General features: G+C 38.9%; 1 protein-coding gene across 2 annotated transcripts in view; it reads right to left on the bottom strand.

The window, feature by feature from the left end:
• LOC121959055 (protocadherin-15-like) overlaps positions 1-23975 on the bottom strand; it is a 398851-nt gene that overhangs the window by 191106 nt on the left and 183770 nt on the right. For both annotated transcript variants that reach the window (XM_088069675.1, XM_088069674.1), the window contains exons 3-4: positions 8414-8428; positions 7264-7329 (exon numbers count right to left, since the gene is read on the bottom strand). In XM_088069675.1, coding sequence (XP_087925801.1) covers positions 7264-7329; positions 8414-8428 — 81 coding nt within the window. The remainder of the gene's footprint in view (positions 1-7263; positions 7330-8413; positions 8429-23975) is intronic.

Raw genomic sequence — 23975 nt, forward strand, 5'->3', positions numbered from 1 at the left:
ACACAAACACACACGCACACACTGAACGATCTCATATCTGATCTGCCAGACATAAAATTGGGTCATGGCCTTGTGTGCTACCATGGAAACCGTGTCAAATGCCTTGCTGTGATTCGTGGATGTTAAATAAACGGGGAAATTTAACGAAATTGGTTTCTTTATATGAGAAATGGGATAGAAAATGGAATTCATTAGGGGAGTTTCATTCCTTCCCATCTTTTGGCTATCTCTCTTCTGGTTTTCTGCCGCTGTCTTGCAAAATGGGTTAAAAAAAAAAAACGTGAGTTCAGGCAAAGACGGAAGAGACAGATAGTGCCTACACTTTGTGTAACTGTATCTAATTTAATTCCATAGGTCATCTCATATGAATGGGCGCTTTTCACATCGACCTCACTTCATGGGATGTGTGACTGAATACTGCACTCAGCGGCACCTGATTAAATTGACCCATGTGTTAAAGCACGCAGGCAGAACGGCACAACGCTGTGAGTGAGTGCACAGCAACGCAGAGAGCGGAGGGAAGGAATTGTCCAAGAGAAAGAAGCACAAAGAGCAATTAGAGAGCAAGAGAAATGAGAGAGGAAGCAGAGGAAAGTGAGGCGAGAAGGCTTGGATTGAATGAAAGGCTGAGAGCAATAAGGAGTAAGGAGAATATTAGGAGGAAATAGAGAGAAAGTGAGCATTGTGGAGGCGCATTAATAGAATTTTTACAGGACATTAGCTTAACTGAATGTGGCGACAGGTACGATCCTTGGGATGAGAAGTAATTGTCACATTCCAACTGCTACTTCAGCTCTAGGTGGGAGGGACGAAGAAGGGAATACCAGTATACAGTGGGGTCAGAAAAGTAGAAGTTTAATCACGAAAATTCATTCATTATTTGAGGATGAGTCATACCGAAAATTAGCCTAAATTAATAACGCAGCCACAGAGAGCTGCAACTCTGGTGCCCTCGTCTCTAGTTTTTTTATGATTGTTTTCCCGAAATAAGGTCTTTGGTTGACACAAGATTGAGATATTTTCACATTTAGCTTTCCAACATAAAATAAATCATATATACCCCAAGCATGAGTGTGAAGCTTTTATGTGTCCTGAAAAAAGGTGTAAAAAAAATGAGACTACACAGGTTGTCAGGGACATGAAACGCCATAATGCCGAACACGCCTTTACTGCCTCATTGTGGTGGTGATGTTGAAGTTATATGATGGTGGTGTAGTTCATTCATAGCGTAATGTTAGTTTTTCCCTTCGGGCAATTGTGTTTATGCCTCAAAATCACAAAAGTGGTGTTCATTTGTAAAGATCCTCTTGCTGAACAAAATGTCTAAGTATCATAAAATGTTGTTTACCAGAGAACTTATTGGGAAAAATCTCAGTGGATTTTTGTTGAGGAAACCAAACCCATTCTCACTCCCAACTTGTCAGATACTGCCACTTGGTCAGTGGCCCTTCATGTCAAACTGTGACCCTCGAGGTACCCTTCCAGAGTCAGTTCTGGACGCTCAGGGGCAGCATGCCATTTTAGGCTCATTACATGCATGATGTTCTTTCAAAATAAATGTCTTTTTTCACAGGATATGTAGAGTTTTCTCTTGTTAACGGCACATGGTCTCCTTCAAAATAAACTTAGTTGGTTGGTAAAAATACTTTCTTTTTAGATTTACTTCCTCAGGATTAGGCAAAAAAGCACTGATTTAGGTTTAGAAAAATAAGCTTAGAATAAGTATGGTTCTTATTAACATCATGTGATATACATCACTAGCATAGCATGTTACACATACTATCACAATATCTCAATTAACTTGTAATTGTAACCAGGAGATAGCTGTTTGTCCCCCATGTGAAAGTCCACAGTTTGTTTGACCCATCCACCTCAAATGTGGACTTTGTCATCAAAAAATGCCGTTGTCTGGTGTATCTCCTACTGCCTCAGTACATCAGTATCTGATGCCGAGGGTCACTGACCAAGTGTTTATATTTGACAAGTGTGAAAAGAGATCCTGTTTAGGAAACAGGGCCAAGAAAACTTTTGGTTATCAAAGAACATCATCCCCGCACCACTCTTTTATCAGTCCTTTTGTATCTCAACATGTATCACATGGATGCTTGTTTTTCCTTTGGGAGAAGGGATTCAAATGAAAACACAGTCAGACACGTGATTTAGTGTCTGACTGTGTTTTCATTTATTCATCACTCAAATATACAGACTGTATGCTGACAATGAATAGCTCTTTCTGGGAATGGCAATGGGAAGCCATGTTTTTAATTACATCTTAGAATTTCAGTCTAACTTCAGGTGTGTTTACCTGGACAAAAAAAGCAAAAGTGGAGGCATTTGTACTTAATCTCTTTACTGTTGCTTTTGACAGCTGTAATTTCTTCATTGCCAGATTCAGGATTTATTCATGCACGTGTTTTATTAGAATATGACGATAACACACACAACATATGTTTTATTGTATTTCAACAATGACCTCAACCATTATATAGTCGGACTGTTTAGTGGTTAGCCCTTTAGCTGATATGTTTTGCTCCCGGAAACAGCAGCTGGGTTCTTTTCTATCCATGGACTGAAAAATGAACTGTTTTATTTGGCTCCGAGACTCCTATAGCATTATAAGTGATCAGACTGGATTAGAAAACTCACATATATTTACACTAATATTGTTAGAATGGTAAGTGAAGATGATTGTACATTATTAGATGCATTTTGTATGCTCATGTAGCATGTATTATCTGTTGAATGATATATTTACTGCATCAATGTGTATTTCATGTTATCGTGAGGACCTCTGTGTGGCTTCGTGCATGTGTTTGTATGTCTGTCTGTCTGTCCAACTCCAACACCTATCCACTCATTCTAATTACCCTTTTACTCAATATTATTAAAATCAAACCTCCAATTTCAACATTATCTTCTTTTTATGACATTTCCCCAGGGGAAAAAAACTAACTTGTATTTTTGTTACTCTCCCTCCCTCCGTCTTTTTTTTTCTCCGTCTTCGAGTCTCTCTCTTTCTCTCTCTTGCCCGCTCCAACCCAAGATAATCACCCTAAAGCGAGATTCTCTATTAAATCTGTAACACTATTTCACAGCCACAGAGCAATACATGGCATTATGCATACAAACCATTCCAATACTAAATTATTCTTCGACAGCCCTGTTAGGAAGATTACTGCACCAACAGGCATAAACACTTGTTGCTATAGTATTCGTACAATGAACACATCGGACCAACCACGCAATGCACACACTGTTGTTAGACAAAAAGACACGCATGTACATGCACACGCGTTAGGAAACATTGCAGCTGCCAGGGGTTTTAACATCATTCGACAGCAAAACACTCAAATAGAAAATGTCACTTTACAACCATATCTATTGACATAACCAAATCTATAGAAAAGTGTGTTGTTGCCACACACACACACACACACAATCAGGCAACAGTAGAACATCATCGCTGCCTCGACCAGTTTGAAAGGCTGAACTGCTATTGTTATATCTTGAATTTAAACCAACTTTTGCAAACTATTGTGCAGCTGAAAGACTGTGTGAATGCAAGGATGTAATATCTACACTGTGTAAGTGTATATTAGTCTATTTTTGTCCCCATAACTTTTACAGTTTGACAGCTGAATTTCTCTAAACATCTTACTGCATGGCTGTACAAATCTAAATGTGCAAAAAAGAGGAGGGGAAATTGTCAGAATGCTAATGTGAATAGTGTTGTATTATGTGTGCTCACGGCACATAGCTTACCAGCAGCCCTGATTATTATTTTATTATTAGTAGTAGTAATAATAATTAGAAATCAGGAACTTCAAGTGATTCAATAAAAACAAACACACACTGAAACAGAGACTAGCAGCAGTACAGTGATCTATAACTTCTGGATCACAGTGCATTGCCTTTTGCTTTTGGAAGTTTTATTCTGTTGTGCGAAATCTGCAGGCGACAGATTTGATTTTAAAAATACAGTGACAACACAGACATGTCATATACATGACGTATATAATGTGGACAAAGTGTCTCTCGCTCCTTCACTTTCTTGGCTATTGATGCAATGTGCATAAATATGATTGTTAGCCTAAATAAACAAGAAATATATTTTTAAAAATTCCAGCACTAGATTCAGTTGGAAGGCCATGGAAAATGATGACTCCGTGCACAAAATTTTTTAACTGTTTCAAACTAAAATTGAATTGAACCTACTTGATACTTTTATATTTTATACTTTTAAACCTCGGTAGCAAACCTATGTGCAAAAAAGGTAATGTACAGCTGACAGCTATATCCTATATAATTCCTTATTTACATGTTGTGCAGCTATATATTTTCAAATAGGGGAAAAAAATCCCTGATTTACATTTTGACAACAGTCTGTTTTCATAAAGGTTCTGATGACATCTCAAATATGGCTTTGACTTGCAACTGAACATATAGTCTGTTTGGTAGAAAATACCGAGATATATTTTGTGCATTGCTATTCAGTCTGAAAATACAAAGATATGAATGTTTTTATCCATGTTCCCCAGCCCTGCTTCATATCGATCTTAACTACACACCTGTAAAGTATTGCACCTGTAACTTGCACAATTGTGACACTTATGCATTGACAAAATCTGTCCACGATCAGAAGAATAACAAACATAAACACCTGGAAAAGTACCCAACAAGGCTCCAGTGGAAGTCCTCCTACAATAAGTTTTAGCTGGACAGCATTTTGCCACGATCTCTTTCTCTCTCTCTCTCTCTCTCTCTCTCTCTCACACACACACACACACACACACACACACACACACATACAGACTTACAACATAAAAAAATACAAGCTTCTCCAATACTGTACAGCTGGTAAAAATTAGACAATATTTTCTGGATCTAAAAAAAGGAAAGCACACATTAACCCAGAGTTGTCCTCCAGCCAATTAATGTATGTTGGAAGTACTGTAAATAACAATTGTTGTCATGGCAGCCAACAGTGGTGGCAAGTTCACACATCAGTCCTAATGCACATGCAGTAACACTGTACAAAAGAATTTAAAAAAAATCATGACGAACACATGGAAACTGGGAGAAATACTCGGATGGCTAGCTTAATAGGATGCATTAAGACATCAACAGATACAGACGTGCCAGCTGGGTGGATGGAAGGCGCGGCTCTCCTCTCAGTCTGGTGTTGCTATGCTAATCTCTTCTTATGTCAGTTAGGATTACAGCGATCAGGTCTCACAATTTAAAACTTTGTTGAAAAGCAGACACGGCAAACATTAAAGCAGGTTTCTGTTTCTGAACAGTAATCTATAGGCTGGAGATAAGAGGGTTATTTAACCACACAGACTAATGTGTCTGTGTACATTTCACCTCCGTAAAAGATTTAGTGGCCTTCATCGCAGCCAACATGAACCCTAATTTACTTGTGAAGAAAGAAACGATTAAACTCTTCAATTAAAATGTGATCCCCCCACGAATAACCTCCTCTGAATTTCACAAAAATGATGTTCATATACACAAACAAACCCGGGCTGAAACACTTCTGAGTAGGCTCTGGGATTGTGTGTTTGTTTGTATTCCTCGGTATGGTCGAAATGGCAGATCCATCAAACCAGGAGCCACTAATTAGCTAAGAAGGTCTTAAACAGTTTGAGCTCTGGAGACAAAAATACGCTCAAGATATTTCCTTTGGTGTTCAGATAAAAGGTGTCTGAAAACTCTGGCAGTCTTATTTTTGTTTAGATGGCAGGAGAGAAGAGGAGAAAAAATAGCTATTTTCTCAAATATTCAAATTAGGCGTTCTAGTCAAACAAATGTCCAGCTTTCCATACTATCATTTTTCTCCAATGCAAGGATTTATTTAAAAAAACAACCATTTTAACTACATCCTCAAAGTCTGGGGATAGTTAGACGCTTTGTCTAATGCGCTGATTTGTATTCTTGCAGAGTTTGATGAGAAGATCAGTACCACTCTGTTTGTGCCTGGTTAATATGAAGCAAGCAGCTGTTAGCTCAGCTTAGCATAAAGGCTGTAAACAGGGAGAAACAGCTAGCCCGGCTATGTCAGAAGGAAACAAAATCTGACTAACAATTTCAATACAGCTCATTAACTAACACATTTTATCTTTTCTTGTTTGTCCATAAAAAAATATAGTAAAATATAGTATTTAAATATAGTAAATACGTACATAGTATGTCATCTGACATACTGTATGTATTGGGACATACTAAATCTTTTTTTTTTTTGGATTACTATATAGTACAAAAGTATGTGTATTGGAGCGCATAGTTACTTATTTCGATTAATAAACAATATTTGCTGTGTTTAGATTCTTTGCAAAAAACAATGTTTTCTTTATAATTGATATATAAATTATAATTTTGTAGTTGAAGTACTCCTTTGATTAGTGAGTCGTAGAGGTGCTGGTCGGCAAATTTTGTTTCCTTTGGACAGAGTCAGGCTAGCTGTTTCCCAGTGTTTCCAGTCTTCATGCTAAACTAAGCTAAGTGGCTGCTGGTTGTAGCTACAAATTTAAAATTCTGTAACACCAGCGTGCTCACATATCTCGTTGTTGTTTTTCCTCACACACAGTGAGCTCAGAGCTAATGAATATTAATACGTGCAGATTACATGCCATGCCAATCAGCATCTGCTGAAAGGTCAAAATCATCTAACAATGTTTGCTTAACATGCACTAAAAAGGTGAGGGTTATCTAAAAATCTTGAATTCTAACTGTGTTCACATGTTCCAGCTTGAATTAGGGGCCGTTCTTTAACACATGAGGGGGTTGCTGGGGTGTGACTTTTTATTTTATTTTTATCTTGACCCTCTCCAAAGCTACAAACATTTTTACTTGAGCCTCCCTGAGTGACTGGGGTAAAATGCACGGCTCCCTACACCGTGAATAAGCACTAACAATATGCATTTTGTATTCATACCAAATAAAAGTATGGCAACCAATGCAACAAACAAACAGCATGAGAATAAGTCTTATTACCCAAACAAATAGCAACAATTATTTCAGTTTTAAAGAAAAATAGGTTTTCGGGTTTATTAGTATTTCAAATAAATAAAAAATACAACTGCTTAAGCTGCATGTCCCTCACTTAAAACAAAATAAAAAAACATAAGTCCTTTCCCAGTGCTTAAAAAATATTTGACATGCCTTCCCTGTTTTGCACCAACACACACAAACAACAAACAGGTCCTTATAGAGCTCTATTTAAATCCACTTTCCAGTATAGAATGAAGTAAAATACTTTACCGTTGGGGCTTTCTTCATCTATGGCAACGATGGTGGCAGGAGGACCCGACCGAGACAGTTTACATTCTGGAGGGAGGGAGGAAAAGAAAAAAGGGAACATTTAAAGTTAACATTGGTACTTTGTAGGGTTTCACTTCTTCATATCCATTATAGAAAAGTATAAAAACTCAGTTGTGAAGGACATGGGTGATTTCACATGATGAATGTTAGTATTAAGAAGGAAACGCTTTTAAATGGTTTGTAAGTTTTTCTTCTTAAAAAAAAAAGTGGCTGCTGCAATCACTCTGTCAGTGAAGAGTGTCTCTTTGAAATGGAATTGGACTCTGCGCTGCACAGGGCTGTATACAGGGAGAGTGTGTGTTAAGTGGCAGCAGCAAGGGACTGAAAGGAGTGAATGTGAACATGGGGGAGGAGTGGAGAAAAAAACTTTGTTAGGGGTTAGCAGAAGGTAGCAAAAAAAAGGCAGGATAAAAACGGAGTCTGGACAGAATAATCGTGAACAGGGAAACACAAGTTATAGAGATAGAGACGAAAAAACAAATTTAAAACTAGAATCTTATCAGTTCATTTCACTACAGAAGAGACTTGATGATCACTAAAATTAGGTGGGGAAAAGGGTGAGTATATCAATATCCGTATCAGTTAACAGCCAAATGAGTTGCATATCAGATATCTGCAACAATTCCAATATCGTGCATCCCTCGGACAGACGGATTGAGGCAGCGCGAAAACATAATGCCTCCAGCCTCAGCTGTCACCAGCACAGAGGCGTATAAAGTAAATAAAGAAAGAATGTGGCTGAAAAATGCTCTAAGTACAAATAAGATTAATATTTATAGAAAATAAAGAGTAAGCCTAGATCTAATCTATATCTTATTAACCTCATTCTTCTCGCTACAGTGAGAGGAAATAGATTGGGTGAGAAAAGAACAGAGGAATGATATAATTAGAGTGAACTGTAGGGAAAGAGGTGAGGTAATGGAGGCGAGACTTGACAGTGAGGGGAGACTAATGCCCATTCTTTCATTGGTTACAACAGACATAACCTCCTCGCTCTCGGACCATCTCTGCGGGGTTAGCGGGGGTTAATAAACCAGTACAGTGGATGAACACACAGTTCACAGAAAATGAAAGAGGAGATAGTTCTTACCCTCATATTGCCAGTCTGCAGTTTGAGACATCCCAACCAGGAGGGACAGAAGTGGAGGAGGAAGGAAGGAAGAGCAGAAGAGAAAAATTAAGTAAGAATTAAACTTCAGAGCAAAGCGGCAAAAAAAGAAAGGAGTCGAAACATGAAATGAAGAAAGTGGGAAAGTGAGAAGTTAAGGACGGAAAAATTAAGTACAAGCAAATAATAAATGTACTGTGAGGTATGCCTGTGTGCACGGTGTACAAATGTTGATGTGCTTATCTCTATAAGCTTCTCCGGCTCCATTCACAGCCACCACACGCTCTTACTGTATTAGGCTACTATGAACCCAAACTGACGGCTGAAAATGGCCCCATTCACAGAGGAGAAGCAGCACCAACACTCAAGGATTCTTCTTTATCCAGCTGTCCTCGCCCGAATACGGCAGATACAAGAACGCCCCCATTCACCAGACAGGGCAACATTATTGTACAGCTCTCGAGGAGGGTTGTGAAAAAAAAAAAAAAATCCCAGGGGGAAGCTGGAAGACGGATATCTGCTCACCTAGAAAATAGACTTCATGGAACAATGATCACACTTTTTCTCTCTCTCTCTTCTCCTCCTCGATTAAACATTACAACTGTGTGACATCATAGATTATCTCAGGATTCATTGGTATTGTGTCTTGTTTCTTGCTATGGGAGACGGTATTGAGTGTTCCCAAATATAGATTAAACTGTCCCAGGGATCGTAATTAGCTTATCTTATTAGCTGAAAATGACTGGGTTTCCAATTTGTCATGCTGAGAAGGAGGCAAAGAAATGTTTTCTAACAGGCATGCTGAGTTAAAAGTGACCCTCTAACCAAGCCAAGTGCTCACCTGTGCACTACACTTGTCATTTAACTGTAGAGGACACGTGTTTTCTGATTTGAGGTTGTGTTTTTTGATTTGTGGCTGCGTTTTCTGATTTGAGGTTGTGTTTTCTGATTTGAGGTTGTGTTTTCTGATTTGCGGTTGTGCTTTCTGATTTGCTGTTTTGTTTTCTGATTTGTGGCTATGTTTCTGATTTGCTGTTGTGCTTTCTGATTTGCTGTTGTGTTTTCTGATTTGTGGCTGTGTTTTCTGATTTGTGGCTGTGTTTTCTGATTTGTGGCTGTGTTTTCTGATGTGAGGTTGTGTTTTCTGATGTGAGGTTGTGTTTTCTGATGTGAGGTTGTGTTTTCTGATTTGTGGCTGTGTTTTCTGATTTGTGGCTGTGTTTTGCTTCAGGATCAAGCACATTTGGCAACATAGGAAAGGTTTCCCTGCTCCGCCCCTCCCCAAACTAACAACTTAGCTAAAAAAACAATATTAACAAACATCGAGCCGTCGGCCCTGTGTTGTCTATGGGAATATCTATAGGAAGATCCACCACTGGACATATCAAGTGGCAAATATGCTCAAACAGAAACTTCGGTCGTAGTTGTTATTTCAGCTACTTGTTAGCGTGACAACAGATATGGCATTTCTAAGCAATTTAGAAGCTGTTTGACAAACAGCACAGCAAGTAAAGAGGTTTAAGCTATGCCTACAGTCTACAGTAACTTAACGCAAATAATGTTACTGACTGTTTTTAGTGTCAGCTTTTTAAAAACTCCCCTTTTTCTAACTAACAGAAACAACCTGCATTTTCCTCCCAATTTTCTAAACACTCTTGTCCCTGCTAGCCTACTTAAAAACCTAACTGTGTTACATGTACATCAGTGTTGCTTGTCAGCCCTGTTTCATGTTTAATGTAAAATACTTTTTATGGACTTCTACTTGGCTTTGCGAAAAGGATTTTGGATAATTTGTCATTTCTGCCAAGATTACCTTCAATGGTAACGTTTCTTCCAATTCATATAAGTTGTCTTACCACAACTGTAACAATTTTAATAATGCTTTATTTGCCTAGATTGGATGTTGTAGGCAAAACAAATGAACTATGCTGACATTTTGCAGAAACATTCCACCATTGCTTGCGCTGCAAAACATATTGGCTGTATATAAACAGTTTTTAGGAGACTGGGTTGTGCTAGCTTCTTTCTTTTTAAGGATAATTGTGTGTGAGCTTCATGTTATACCCTAAGTTCCACCTCTCTGTGCAGGTGCCCCGACCAACGCGAACCCTCATTAGCTTTCCAACCACAAACACGGCCTGATTGCTTGTGCCTTCATTCACCGTTCAAGGTCTCTGTGGTGGTGGTGAGCGAGAATTTCACCCCGTCATCCTTTTGAAGCTTTTCTAAGGGTGCATCTCAGGCTAGCAATCCAGAAAGATGCATGAGCCATGGAACAATAGTCACTAGTTACATCACACTCTACCAGCTGGCCTCTATGTGTGTGAGTGTGTGTTTGTGTGTGTGTGTGCGCAGCAGATGACAGATGTGTATCCCCTGCTTGACTGCCTTTTTATCCTTCAGTGTAAGCTGATGCCCCTCATTTATTACTAACCAGCCATTTGTTGTCTACAGGGCATCTCTGTCTCCTTCTCTCCCTTCGGTTTCTTCCCTCCTCTGTCTCTTCTCATCTGCTTCCCTTTCTCCACCTGTCAGTCTGCTTCCCCCCATTAAAAAACACACATTTAAATGAGATCAAACAGAAGATAGTCCAGGTTGTAACTTAAAATGACATATGAACAGGATGAGATTTCAAACTGAAATGAGCCGAATCTTTTAAAAATCCACATACCGGGAACTGGATTGGTAATGCTCATTGGCTGCAGTTAACCATCTATACAGTAGCAGTGCTGCCAACAATTTTTAAATAAAAGCAGCTAGCATAGCTCCAAAAGTCACTAAAAGTCACTCGATCACATTACAGCTTTAATCAACTCAAGACTCATTCAAAAAATCTTTAACAAAACATTTGAATGGCATGAGAGCTATGGGGGTTATACTACGGTGGCCTATTTTCTTGCACTACCGATGCAGACAGCAAGAGGTTCACCTTAACCATAGAAACCTGCTACAATTAGAGTCCCGGTGCGAGCGGCGTCTCCTTGCCCCCTTCCTGTCACACACCTCCTGCTCGAAACAGGAGGATAAAGGGGGAGCCCTGCGCTCATGGCAAAACAGCCGTGGACTCTCTGGATAAGCAGCATGCATGGTAATAAATTACAATATGTTTCTCTGTCTTTTCTGATGATCTGGATAAGACTCTAAATTTATCACTGGTCGCTTTTTAGAAATAAAGTCACCAAGAGGTTCTGAAGAAGTCGCTAAATATAGCGGTAAAGTCGGCAAGTTGGCAACACTGCACAGAAGTGTAACTCCAAAGATGAAATCAGTTACTTTGCCATATATTGTCAGCAGCCCCTTACTGTAATTTCCTCCCTCTGTGCATAACAGTTAAGTGAACTCAAGGTTGACAGTCTCACTGTGGAAAATTACACAAGGGAGGAAATACAGGATGAAGAGTCAATTGCAAAGAAATGCTAATTCCCTCCTTTCCTTTCACATAGGTCACAAGCACATTTCCTCACAAGAGTGCACTTGTGTGCACAAGATATTCAATAAAAGGGCCCCTATAGCACAGTAAGTGTTCTCTTGTATGCAGCTACTTATCCTCCTTAAGTGTCCCACTCATGCCCCCCCTTCAGAGTTTACTTTTGCATTTCTTCCCTCATTGATATGTACTTGTCTTCCTGTAGGCACTCACTTATTCTCCGATAAGCGCTCACTTGCTGCCCTCCTTTTTCAAAGTTTCTGGAGAAAAAGAAAAAAAAATCACCGAAATGACTTTGTGCATGAGCAAGTGAATAAATCCATCTAATGCCAGGTTTCTGTCAAGCTGATGAAAAGCTCCATGGAGAGCTGTGTGAGGGGGAATGAGAGGTAAAGTGTTCAAGGTGTGGACCACATTAAAAAAAAGACTTTGAAATAGACCTCTCTCCGTTCAGACAATATCACAGGCAGTCAATAAGAAGAGCTTGCTCCGTTTCAGATTTATCATCTACCCAACGCCTCTTTATTTAAACCTGGAGTGTTTCAATCAATATCTTCCTTATTTACTATTCAAATTCTGTCCATCTAAATTTGGCAGGCAGAATAAGCAGGGACGGCGTGCCAAGGGTGGCAGGAAAAAAGTCCCCATTAAGAACGAAGTTGACTAAGAAAGAGGAGAGAGAGAAGTGACTGTGACTGCAGATGAAGACCACAGCAATCATCCCAGAGTCCAAACAGGCTTGTTGAAAACAGCTATTGTTGTTCAGTTCACACACAGCTTAGCAACTGTCTCCATGATCCACACACACACATGCATGCTGCTGCTGCTTAGGAACTGTTTCCTCACGACACAACTCCATGTGCACATTAACGTCACTTTACACAGTTCAGACATTGGAGCACATATGCCTGTCTGCACCTGCACACATGCTAGAGTTACCATAAAATATACATGCTGAGACTATGACTCAGTGGAGCACCTGGACAATGCTGATTGTTTGTGAGTACATTGGATATGAAGAATGAGTCACTCTGCAGAGAAAAGCTGCCTGCAAGCAAAGGTATTGATATCAGCTTTAATGTTTTGTTGTTACAATATTAAAGGAAGAGTTTGACATTCCTTAAGCCTCTTTTAATCATCCACAAATTGTTGTTTTTACACTTTGGTTTTTGTATGGATTGAACAAGATACAGAGCCACCAGCTGTTTCCTTCTTTATCCAGTTTTTATGCTAAACTAAACTGATCAAATGCTGCTTTTAGCTTTTACTGACAGATGTAACAGTGATATTCATATTCTCTTCTAACTCTCTTCAAGAACAGGAATAAATATAGTATCTTTCGATCAAACACCTCAATATCATGTTATTTTGTGGTGGATACGTTGAAACTTTGTTTCAATAATGCTGTGGTTAACTTGTGGTTAGGTTTGGGCATAAAAACATTTGGTGATGGTTAGGGAAATATGTTTTGGCCTAAAATACTCCATTTTGGGGGGCACAATCCTGGCAGGAAAAGCAGCTATATCTTCAGCTACATCTTTCTGGGGAAATATCACAGCCAGCAGGTTGCTACAAAGCCTCAGCAATTGAAGCCAAAAACGTTGCTGGATAATACACACAAGTCACGACAAAATACCCACAACTGAAGCCCAAAACGTCACTGGAACACACAGATCGCTACAAAACATCCACATATCAAGCTTAAAACATTGCTTTAAAAACTCAGACAGGTTGCTACAAAACACTCACAAATAAAGCCTGAAGTTGCTGGAAAAACACACACAGGTCGCTAAAAAATGGCCACAATTGAAGCCTAGAAAGTCGCTGGAAAAACACAGACTGGTTGCTACAAAACATCCACAATTGAAGCCTAGAACGCAAGAAACTAGGTCACTAAAAAACACCCACATTTGGAGGCTAAAGAGCCATAGGAACAAAAAGTGACCGGTCACGTCAAAACACCCACATATGGAGCCTAAAAAGCTTTTGGAAAAACAGCAACAACATTCAGGTTTTGAGCCTAAAATGCTGCAGGAAAAACAGTAACAGGTTGCTACAAAACACCCACAGTTTAAGGCTAAAAAGCTGATGGAAAGCTGATGAAAATGACTCACACCTGCTTCTGCAGTTTGTTGGCCTCGAGCATTGATCCCTTCTACCTCCTGAGGACAAATACAGCTAATATACTGTGTGATGACCATGCCCACAGCCACAAAAAAGACTGAATGATTCACACACTCACCCAAATCATTACCACATGTTCAGTTACCTTTCATTTTCAGTCACTTAAATTACATTAACACCCAGTGTGTTTAGTTTCAAATTAATTTATTAGCACTTTGCAACACACTGTTTTCCAGATGAAACGTGTATATTTAGTTTTCATAGTTTTGTCATGTTGCTGTTTGCTTTTGTATGCTCTTAATTCCTTTCTCTTTGTCATCGAATTACCTGAAGTTGTGTTCACTTCCTGGTTGGAGTTTGGCAAAAGATGTGACTGAGGGTGGAGCCTTTAAACTGAAGGCCATCCCATGGCACAAACCAAGGGCTGCAACACCAAGGGGGGGATTAGAGTTCCTCTGTGTTAGTTTTAGTTCTTGTCTATGTTATTCTCCTCTGTGTGTCAAATTTGGTCTGATCAGTCAATATATATCTTGTCTCAGTGTCTCATTTGGTTACATATGTTTGCTAAGTAAACATCTTGTTTTGTTAGCTGTATTGTTCAGTAGAGTTATATTTGGCTGACCTCTTTAAAGGGTCCTATAACTTTAATTTTACTTTGTAAAAATCAATTTTTTGGGAAAATAGACTCACCTTTGTTGAAATTTAAACCTGTGTTCTTGTGGTTTGACTGCTTAGTCCACAGTATACTGTGTTATATTACTTCAAAAATATTAATATGCCACATGAAACATGCAAGTGCAATGTATTTTGTGTTTTTTTGGCCAAAAACAAAAAAAATGGCAACATTTTCATCCGATGACTGCTCTGACTTATCATCAGCAATGTAGATATAATGAGGGTACAGACAAATAATAGAACAGAGACAATATTCTGTAAAGTCCAGAAAATAACATTGTAATGCAGCCTTTAAAACCAGGAAGACAACAATTACAATATTGCAATATCCAAATCTAAAACGATATCTATAGAAACATATCGTGATATTAATATAACATCCATATATTGCCCAGCACTAACTGTCGGTTTGCCATCACTTTTCTACCACACTGTAAAGTATTTCTGAAGAATTTATTTACATGTGTTTGGGTTTAACAACATATGTTAAGCATAGCCAGGGAACACAGAGGGGAAATAAAATCTATAAAAAATACCCGGGGAAGCCAACCAGAAGCACTCATTTGGAAGGAAAATCAGAATACTAATCATAGCAGCAGTACATATAATCCAACGAGAAATTAACAGTGTGTCTGCAGAGGTTGACTCCATGGCAGAGCATCAGACGACACGGACCAGCAGAATGTATTGGCAAGCTGAAGACGCTCTCTTCCCAAATGACAGTGAAGAATACCACAGGCATCGGAGCCATCGCACTGGCCTGCTTCCATTGAAATAATTGACTTGTTTTCATGTGCTGATGTTTCGGATTGGGGCTGTGAAAGATGCACTGTTGTGCCCATTTCACAGGAGAGTAAATGTAGCAGGCGGCCTTCTAAAGATTATAATGTTCTGTATTCTTGTTTCTTATCCAGTAGGGAATAGGTTGAATGATGTAGGTCAAGAAAAGCAAACAACCTAAATTCAATAGTTCTTCTTCTTTAGAATAACTTCTTGAAACTTATTTTTACAGACTTGCTTTTATGTGATGTCATTGTAATATTGTCTTTTATTTCTGTGTTTTGTTTAACTATTTTTATTGGTATTTATTTATCTTTACATCTTGAATCTCGCTTTTTTTTGTTTTGTTTTGTCTATAATTCTCACTCTGTCTTCTCTTTACCTTAAATTTGTATCTTTCTTTTGTTTGGCCTTTCTATTTTGGTTTTCTGCTTACCTTCTTTATCCTTCTTTTGCTTCATCCTTCAAAGCACTTTGTAAACTCTATTTTTAAAGATGCTATTAAATAAAATTATTATTATTGCTAAACATTCTGGGAGATTATTTGTTGTCTTTCAATGAGTTGGGAAGATCAATATTGCTCCCACATAAAATAAATTGGTGTTGGAATTTAAAATCTGATGCCTGAAGTGCGCCATAGAACATCAATTGACGGGCATCAAATGAGGTGCTTCAATCACTGCTTTTAGTGTGTTTGGGAAATTAAAGCACAGAGATTAAATTATCAAGTAGTGGCTTCTAACTTTCTAATATCAGGCTCAAACACTTTGTTTTAAAACAGTTTCTGAGGACTTTTAATGACATTTTTCACTGTGCCATATTGTTAAAAACGTGCTCATTTGAGTGGAAGTTGTACTTGACTGCATCCTGCCTGTTACCATCTGTTAAACCCTCGCTTGGCTACCTTGCCTGGAGTCTTGACTGCATGGGAAAGTGTTGGTGAATTCCAAAATATGCTGGAATAATATGTGAACATATGAAAAAAGGAAGTTGTCTCAAGAGGCGTTCGTCTTGATCAGCTTTCTAACAAGATTTCTCTCTTAAAAGCAGAGAGAGGTTTGAAGAAGCTGCCTCGACCGCTGATTGATGGCCACAAAATTTGGATGTGGCACACTCAGAAGAAATGGCAAAGTAAACATTTTATGATGAAACTGTCCACTTTCATGAGCAAGACTGTAGTGAAATTGATAATATAACAAGATGGGAGATGGGAGAGTCTGCATTTCAATATGCAGTTGCATGTAGTGAAATGTCCTTTTTTTAAAAAAAAACAAATTATTAGAATATCCTTTAAAGGAACAGTGTGTAGGATTTAGTGGCACACAAAAACTGCAGATTGAAACCAGCTAAACTTCTCATGTTCATTGTCTAGGAGGTTGTTACTGGGAGCCAAAGTGTCAGCAGAGGTATTCCTCTCAAAAACAAACAGACCAGGTGATTTAAACCAGCAAAAAAAAAAGAGCTGGTGTTTGGTTTATCCATTTTGGAGCACTGTAAAAATGTGGACGTGGCATGGATGAGGACCTGCCATGGATGTATTAGAGTAACTAAACCCCCCACTTTTGGCTCAAGTGCCTGCTCCTTGGGATGTGGGCAGCGACAGGGCGCTCAGATAGTGATGAAAGCAGGATGAAGGGGACAAACAGGATCAGCCAATAGCAAAATCAAAATTAAAACACCAGGTTTCAACCTTTAGAGGGCAGTCAATATGCTAATATGTCCAATTTTAGTACTTTGCACTCAAATGTAAAGATATGGATCTGAATCAATCAACAACACCACTAAATAGCCATATAAATTGCTTTCCAACTGAAAAAAATGGTTTGGGGGTTTAGCTACTCTTTAACAGACGTGGATAAACCGTCTGAGGTGGGACCTCGTTCGTGTCTATGAAGGCTGCTCAGTGGCACATGAAACCAAAAAAAGCACAATTTCTGCATTATGAAATTTCCCTGATGACTGGCATCATTTCTGCATCATTGGGCCCACAGAACAACAGCATGAAAAACCTCTGCTGGCCAAGCCGGCGACTTCAGGTTTAATGCTCTCCTAACTTGAATGGGAAGGACTGAGGCTTGAGGCTCCTCGAGACCCTCCGAATGTTATGGATCGAATGGATCAAATTCTGAGATGGAACATGTTAATTTGCGGGAGTTTTGATGCTCCAAAAAATGAATCCATTCATTTACAGTTGGCTCTTCCCAATAGCATAGGAAAAGGTCTTTTTGGGCTCAATGGCATCACGTGATGAACTATGAGGTTTTAATTCCACTGTCTGGCTTCAAAACCTGGCACACTCCTTTGGGGCCTGGGACCTGTTCCCTATAAGCTGCTCATTCTTAGATAACGATAACATAACAGTTCTTAATTTAAGTTGATTATACACCAAGAAAACATACTTATTATGTTATTATTTATCTCCCAATATATCCCCCTAAATCCTGCACTCTGGACCTTTAAAACAATGCAGTGAAATGTCCGAAACAGTGTGTTTAGAGTGTACTTTACATATGCACACAGTAAAATGAATGAGGATTAATGGCGTCACAGTGGCCTTATGTTGTGAACAATGGTATGTGTGGGCGTGTAGCCATTAATAGTGTTCCACAGTGTTTGTAAGTTAATTACAAATTGGGCCTTAACTTAATTACTATGCAAAGAACCCCTTTGAGACAATTCACTTATTAAAAGCACATTATTAGAACTGTGTAAATGAAAATGTTAAAACAAGAAGCCATGCTAGTCACTGCTTTTCATTCATTCTAACCAATGCCCTGGTGTCTTTTCTGCAACACAGCCCACGATGCATGTCAGTCCACGCACCAAAAAGTTTTGCCACGGAATTGACTTCTAAAAATACACCGCATGATCTTTCAGACAGGAGGATTGAGAGGTACGGTAGTAAAAGGTGCAGACAGACAGGAGAAAGGGGTGTTTTTTACTCTAAAAGTTCTCATGTGTCATGTCCTTTTTAAGCTTCCATCAGCAGGTACACCAATCTGCACCTCTCCCTGGGGTCCGATTCCTCTACGTCTTCCCTCAGCTACCCAACCAGCCAGCCGTTCATCCATCACCCATTCATCTATCCATCCACCCCCCTCCCCGATCCGTTCATCCATGGAGGACAGAAGAGGGTACACAATCAGATAGGTGAGACAGGAGGACAGAGAGGAAAAAAGACGGGGTGGATTGGTAGAGAAGGAGAGACTGAAAGACGAGAGGAGAAGGAGAGGCTGGATGGAGCAGTTGTGAAGAGAGGGGTAAATGGAGAGGATTGTAGAAGAGAGACAGTGTGACCTTGCGTTAGATTGATGTATCTCTGGAGAAAACGGATTGTAGACCCGCTTGCACACTCACACAAAGACACACATACACACACAGGCTCAGTGCTGTAGGGATCACCACTTTGTCACTGTGCTGGCTTATCCATTATTCTGACTCTCTCCCCCTCTCGCACTCCGTCTCTGTCTCACTATGTCAGGTCTGTTCCCGGCCGGTGAGGGGTTGAACACAGCTGACAGCGGTAGTGGTGGTAATCAGACGGCAGTTGTTCTGAGGACGCATGGTGGAAATACATAAACACCCCTCCAGTAACCCCAAATGCTCTTATGGTATCAGAACTGTTATTGTCTGGAGGTATAGCCTGGATTTGGACTCCGCTGTAGAAGAGATGAGGATCAAACTAGAATAACTGTCACGGTTTCATGCCTCTGTGAGGCAATCAGTTTGCATACATGTTTGTCAGAACATGAGTGCTTCAAACACATCTTCCCCCGGCAGCAGAAAGATCTATACAGTTAGCACAGTTTTAAGGTGGTCACTCAAGATTAGTGTCACCAATTCAGTGTCTGACCAAATGTTTCCCCTTCCATTCCTGAGTTAAGATGTTCAGAAATTGCCAGAAAAGAGTCTCTGCAGAACATTGTCATGCCGCAGTGAAGTTGACCTTTAACATTTTGGATATTAAATGTCATAATTTCATCATTTTAACCCATGAGACATTTGTGTGAAATTTTGTCATAATTAGTGTATGCATTTTTGGGTTATGGCCAAAACCAAGTTTTCGAGGTCACAATGACGCTGACCTTCAACGATCAAATCCTGATCAGTTTACTCTTAAGTCCAAGTGGCCGTTTGTGCTAAATTTTTGAAGAAATTTCCTTAAGATGTTCTTGAGATACCATGTTCACAAGAGTGTGACAGATGAGGTCACAGGGACTTTGACCTTTCACCTTTGACCACCAAGTTCTAATCAGTTCATAAGTGACTCAAAGTGGTTGTTTGTGCCAAATTTGCAGAAATCCTCCCGCTTTGTTTTTTAAGATATTTTGTTTACAAGAATGAGACGGATGCAAGGTCACAGTAACCTTGATCTTTGACCACCAAAATCAAATCAGCAACATTACACACAGCTGACCTGCTGGTTACATTTTGTGCAGCCAGAATCAGACTGTTGTTAAATAACCACACATCACCCCGTTCTTATGTGTACATCAAACGTATCGTTTTGTCTAATTATTCTAATCAGGAACTGCTGCAGCGTAATGGAGAATGACACATTGAAAACAGTGCACACAGTTTCTTGAAAACTGACACTTTGCGAGGCCCTGCCCCATGTTATGGTCCGTCAAGCTGTCTGAGCTAGTCTGGAGCCCACATTGTCACTAACTGTATTCCCTAAGGAAATATCATCTAATTTTTGGAAAAAATGAAAAAAATATTTCAGAGAGAAGCAGGCAGAAGGGTTTTCAATAATATATACAGGATGTCAAACTGACTCAGCATCCAAAACAAGTTAAAAGATAAATAGATAGAAGCTAAAGCCTACAGATCACAGAGTAAAAAAATTAACCACCACATCACCTGGTGATTGAGACAGAGGACAGAGACAGAGGACAAAACCATGATGGAGCAGCTGTGGGGGCAACAAGACTTAAGCAGGTTAAGTCTTTATTCACACGCAGCAGCAAGTTTACATATTCAGTATATATTCAATTGCTGGTGCAACATAGAAACTTAACATATAATGCATACCTCTGCACTGGACTGTAATGTGATCAATATATAAGAGGTGGCTACCTTGATAATGTCCAGAGCAACAAAATCAATCACAGCTCATCATCCAAATTTAGCATTAGTGTGTAGGGTTTAGGGGAATATATTGGCAGACATTGAATTTGATATTAATGACTGTTTTCATTAATGTATAATCAACTGAAACTAAGAATCATTGTGGGCTTTTTTAACTTTGAATGAGCAGATTATATCTCCATATGAAGCAGGTTCTCTTTTGCAGAGTCTATTGGTCTATTTCACCGGTAGCCTAGATTAGTAAATCAAAACCTGGCTCTGTGTAACACCCTTCGGATACCACTTGGCAGACAGGAGAAGTTTCAGTTGGTTGTAATCTTTAACCTCACCGCTAGATGCCACTTAATCTTACACAAAAATATAGCCTGCTTTGCAAACCCCCTTTTAAATACAGTTAAACGAAAACCTATTTTCCAAGTTGTAATCCTAAAAAGAAGACTCCGCAGAGGAAAACTCCACAGGTTACCTTTAAATGCAGAGCTAAAGTCAGGATGTATGTAGACTTGCTAAGCATGGAGAATAAAGGCAAACAGAACCAGATAGTGTGGCCTCTTTTCAAAGCTCACTATTGTCTCCTTTGTCCAACCTACACATAAATAGGAATACTAAAATGTTCGACATGCTATATTATGGTATTTTTGGACTTTTTTTGTACGTTTTAATGCTATGGCGTGTCCCAGCACACTATTTTAAACTGTTCTGAGGTGTTTTGAGCTGTTTTTGGGACATGTGAAATTTTGACATTTTTTGTGGTTTTAGGGGAGAATAGCTTGCCTGAGTTATTTCTTGATGAGCACAGCATTGTGACAATTCACAGCTTCCTACAGTCTCAGTGAGGTTGCCAGGTTTGTATTGTCTGCATAGAGAACAATACTTGGCGACGTGGTAACTAGAGGTGCTGAACACAGGAGATGGGTGTATGGAAGGTTCCAATATGTAACTACCCACCAAAAAACACATATTATCCTTTTTAGCAAGATATATCAAGTAAATGACACAGTTTCAGTCAGTGTTTTCAGGCATATTTTCTCTCTTTTTCTTCATGCCAAGGTAATCTAGACACGTCTTAACTCTTGTTCTGTATTTAATGCAAATTCAAAAAGAAAGCAAACAAACTTATTTACCACAATACTGAACTATTCCTTTAACCCTCTGAAACCTGGATCGACAGCAGTTTTTTTCTACTGCATTCAGACGCCTTTCACACGCATCCAAACCTTTAGAATATGAACAAATTGGCTGGATTTCTTTCAAAAAATTATGAAAAAAGGAAATCAGCAAGTTGGAATAAGATATCCAGCAAATTGAGAACATTTGTAAAAGGTCACAAGAAAATGACCTAAAAACTATATTACTATAAATTAGGTTACAGAAAAATATAATATTTACATTTAATTTTATTTTAGCGCTTTTGTCAGGTCATTTCTTAATTTGTTCTTTTAGCTTATGTTTGTTTGATTGCTTATTTCAGGTATTTATTTTCTTACCTTTTAATAATTTCTTGACATTTTTTAGATCATTTCTTGTTAAGCTGCTCATTGCCCTCTTTTCATGTTTTCAGGGGGGAAAAAAACCCAATTTGCTCATGTTTCAGAGGATTAAAAGCATTTTTTAAAATGCCTTTTTCTTGTGTTTTGTATGATGTCCCATCTTTCTCCTTTCTGTTTGAAGTTTTATCTGAACTGAACACAGCCATGATCAGTACACTACAGACTGATGTTTTCAAAGGTATGGCGCTGTACAGTATTCATTGACACTATAATGAAGGTTCAGACTTTTTTCAAAGTTAAGCATAGAGATGGAGAGAGAAAAGAAGGCGCATTGAGACTGAAGCAGAGCAAAGGAAAGCAGCACAGAAAAAAAAAATGTGAGAGTGGAAAAGTTCCAGAAGCAAAGAAATACCAATCTAGAGAAATACCAGTCCGCTTCAGATAGGAGAGTACAACAGGGAGATGACAGATGAGAAGAAATGGTAGACAAGAAAAAAAAAAGTCAGTGAAAGGGACATAGACAGAGAAAGAAGAGAAGAGAGGACTGAAGTGTGGACAGACGGGTGAGACTGCAAATGAAACATCTAACAACAAAAGAAAGCAGTAATAAATATTAAAATCACCTTGAAAAACCCCACCCACACTCGCACACTGACACCCTCACACATGCTGACACATGCACAAAATATACTATAAATCTGCAGCACCAGCCCGCCACACTGGCACAATTGACATTAGCGGTGTGGCAAATTTGTCATACTGTCCTCCTCCATCACACAGACGCACAAGGGGTGGACACAATATCACGACCACCTGCACATGTAAGAGAGTCTTAATACAGGAATAAAATCAATACCTCCATACACATTATAGACTTTACAAGGTCCTGCATATTACCGCGTTGCACTGCATTTGATCGCATTATTTTGTTTATATATTGAAAATAATGTAAATTGAAAAGGTTGTTGCTTTGTTGGAAAAATGTATCGTGGACAGAGGAACAACCCCTGAGACCAACATCAAAATTGCAAAATCACCTTAAAGTACAATGGATTGGATAAATAGTAGAAAGTGGATCATAAATATATATAACCAGAGCACAATGGGCTTTGTCTTTTCAGTATTTGAAAAGCAGAAAAAGAGGTGTGGGCAGTGATTCAGAGGTCTGAAGAGAAACATCATTTGGTCTCGTGCTATCTGGCCATTAATGCATACAGTCTAGGCTCAATGACAATGAGGCCCCAGCGACTTTGCCCCATCTGCTTGGTTTCCCCAGTCCCATGGAGGGTCACCTCATTAGGGGCCGTGTGTGGCGTGTGACATGCGGCGTCTGAGTGCATAGCACTTACAACTAATAATGACTTAACCTGAGGTGTGAGTGCTGGCTGATGGAGGAAACATCGTATAGATTTCAATTCTGACTGGCTGCATCATAAATAATACTTTGGTTATACAGACAAATCTTTAACACACTTTTAAAACATCGGAGGGATTAAAATAACAGAATGTACAAAATAAAATAGAATAATTTTATCCCGAGCTAAATTTATGGGGTTTTTTTCACACCAGTTAAACAAGATTTTCTTCACTAGCAGTGATTTTGGAGGGGAAAAAAAGAAATAAATGGGTTTATTTGAATCTTGTTTTCTACTAGCATGCACACTTTGATGAATGTTATTGTCGTTGTCATATTTTTTTTTTACTCTCCTTATGTTTTTTTGTGTTAAAATCTTGATTTGTAAAGTAACTGAAGGTGTCAGACAAATGTAGTAAAGTGAAAAGTGCAATATGTCCCAATATGTGCAATATGAAGTGTAGTAGAATAAAAATATAAAGTAGCATTAAAAGAAAATATTCAAGCAAAGTACGAGTTCCTCAAATTCATACTTCAGTACAGTACTTTAGTAAATGTACTTGCTTACATTCCACCACTGTAAACAATAGACAGTATACAGCT

The sequence above is a fragment of the Plectropomus leopardus genome, chromosome 19 (genome assembly GCF_026936395.1).
Source record: "Plectropomus leopardus strain MGB_pleo_1.0 chromosome 19, ASM2693639v1, whole genome shotgun sequence".
Taxonomy (NCBI): domain Eukaryota; kingdom Metazoa; phylum Chordata; class Actinopteri; order Perciformes; family Serranidae; genus Plectropomus; species Plectropomus leopardus.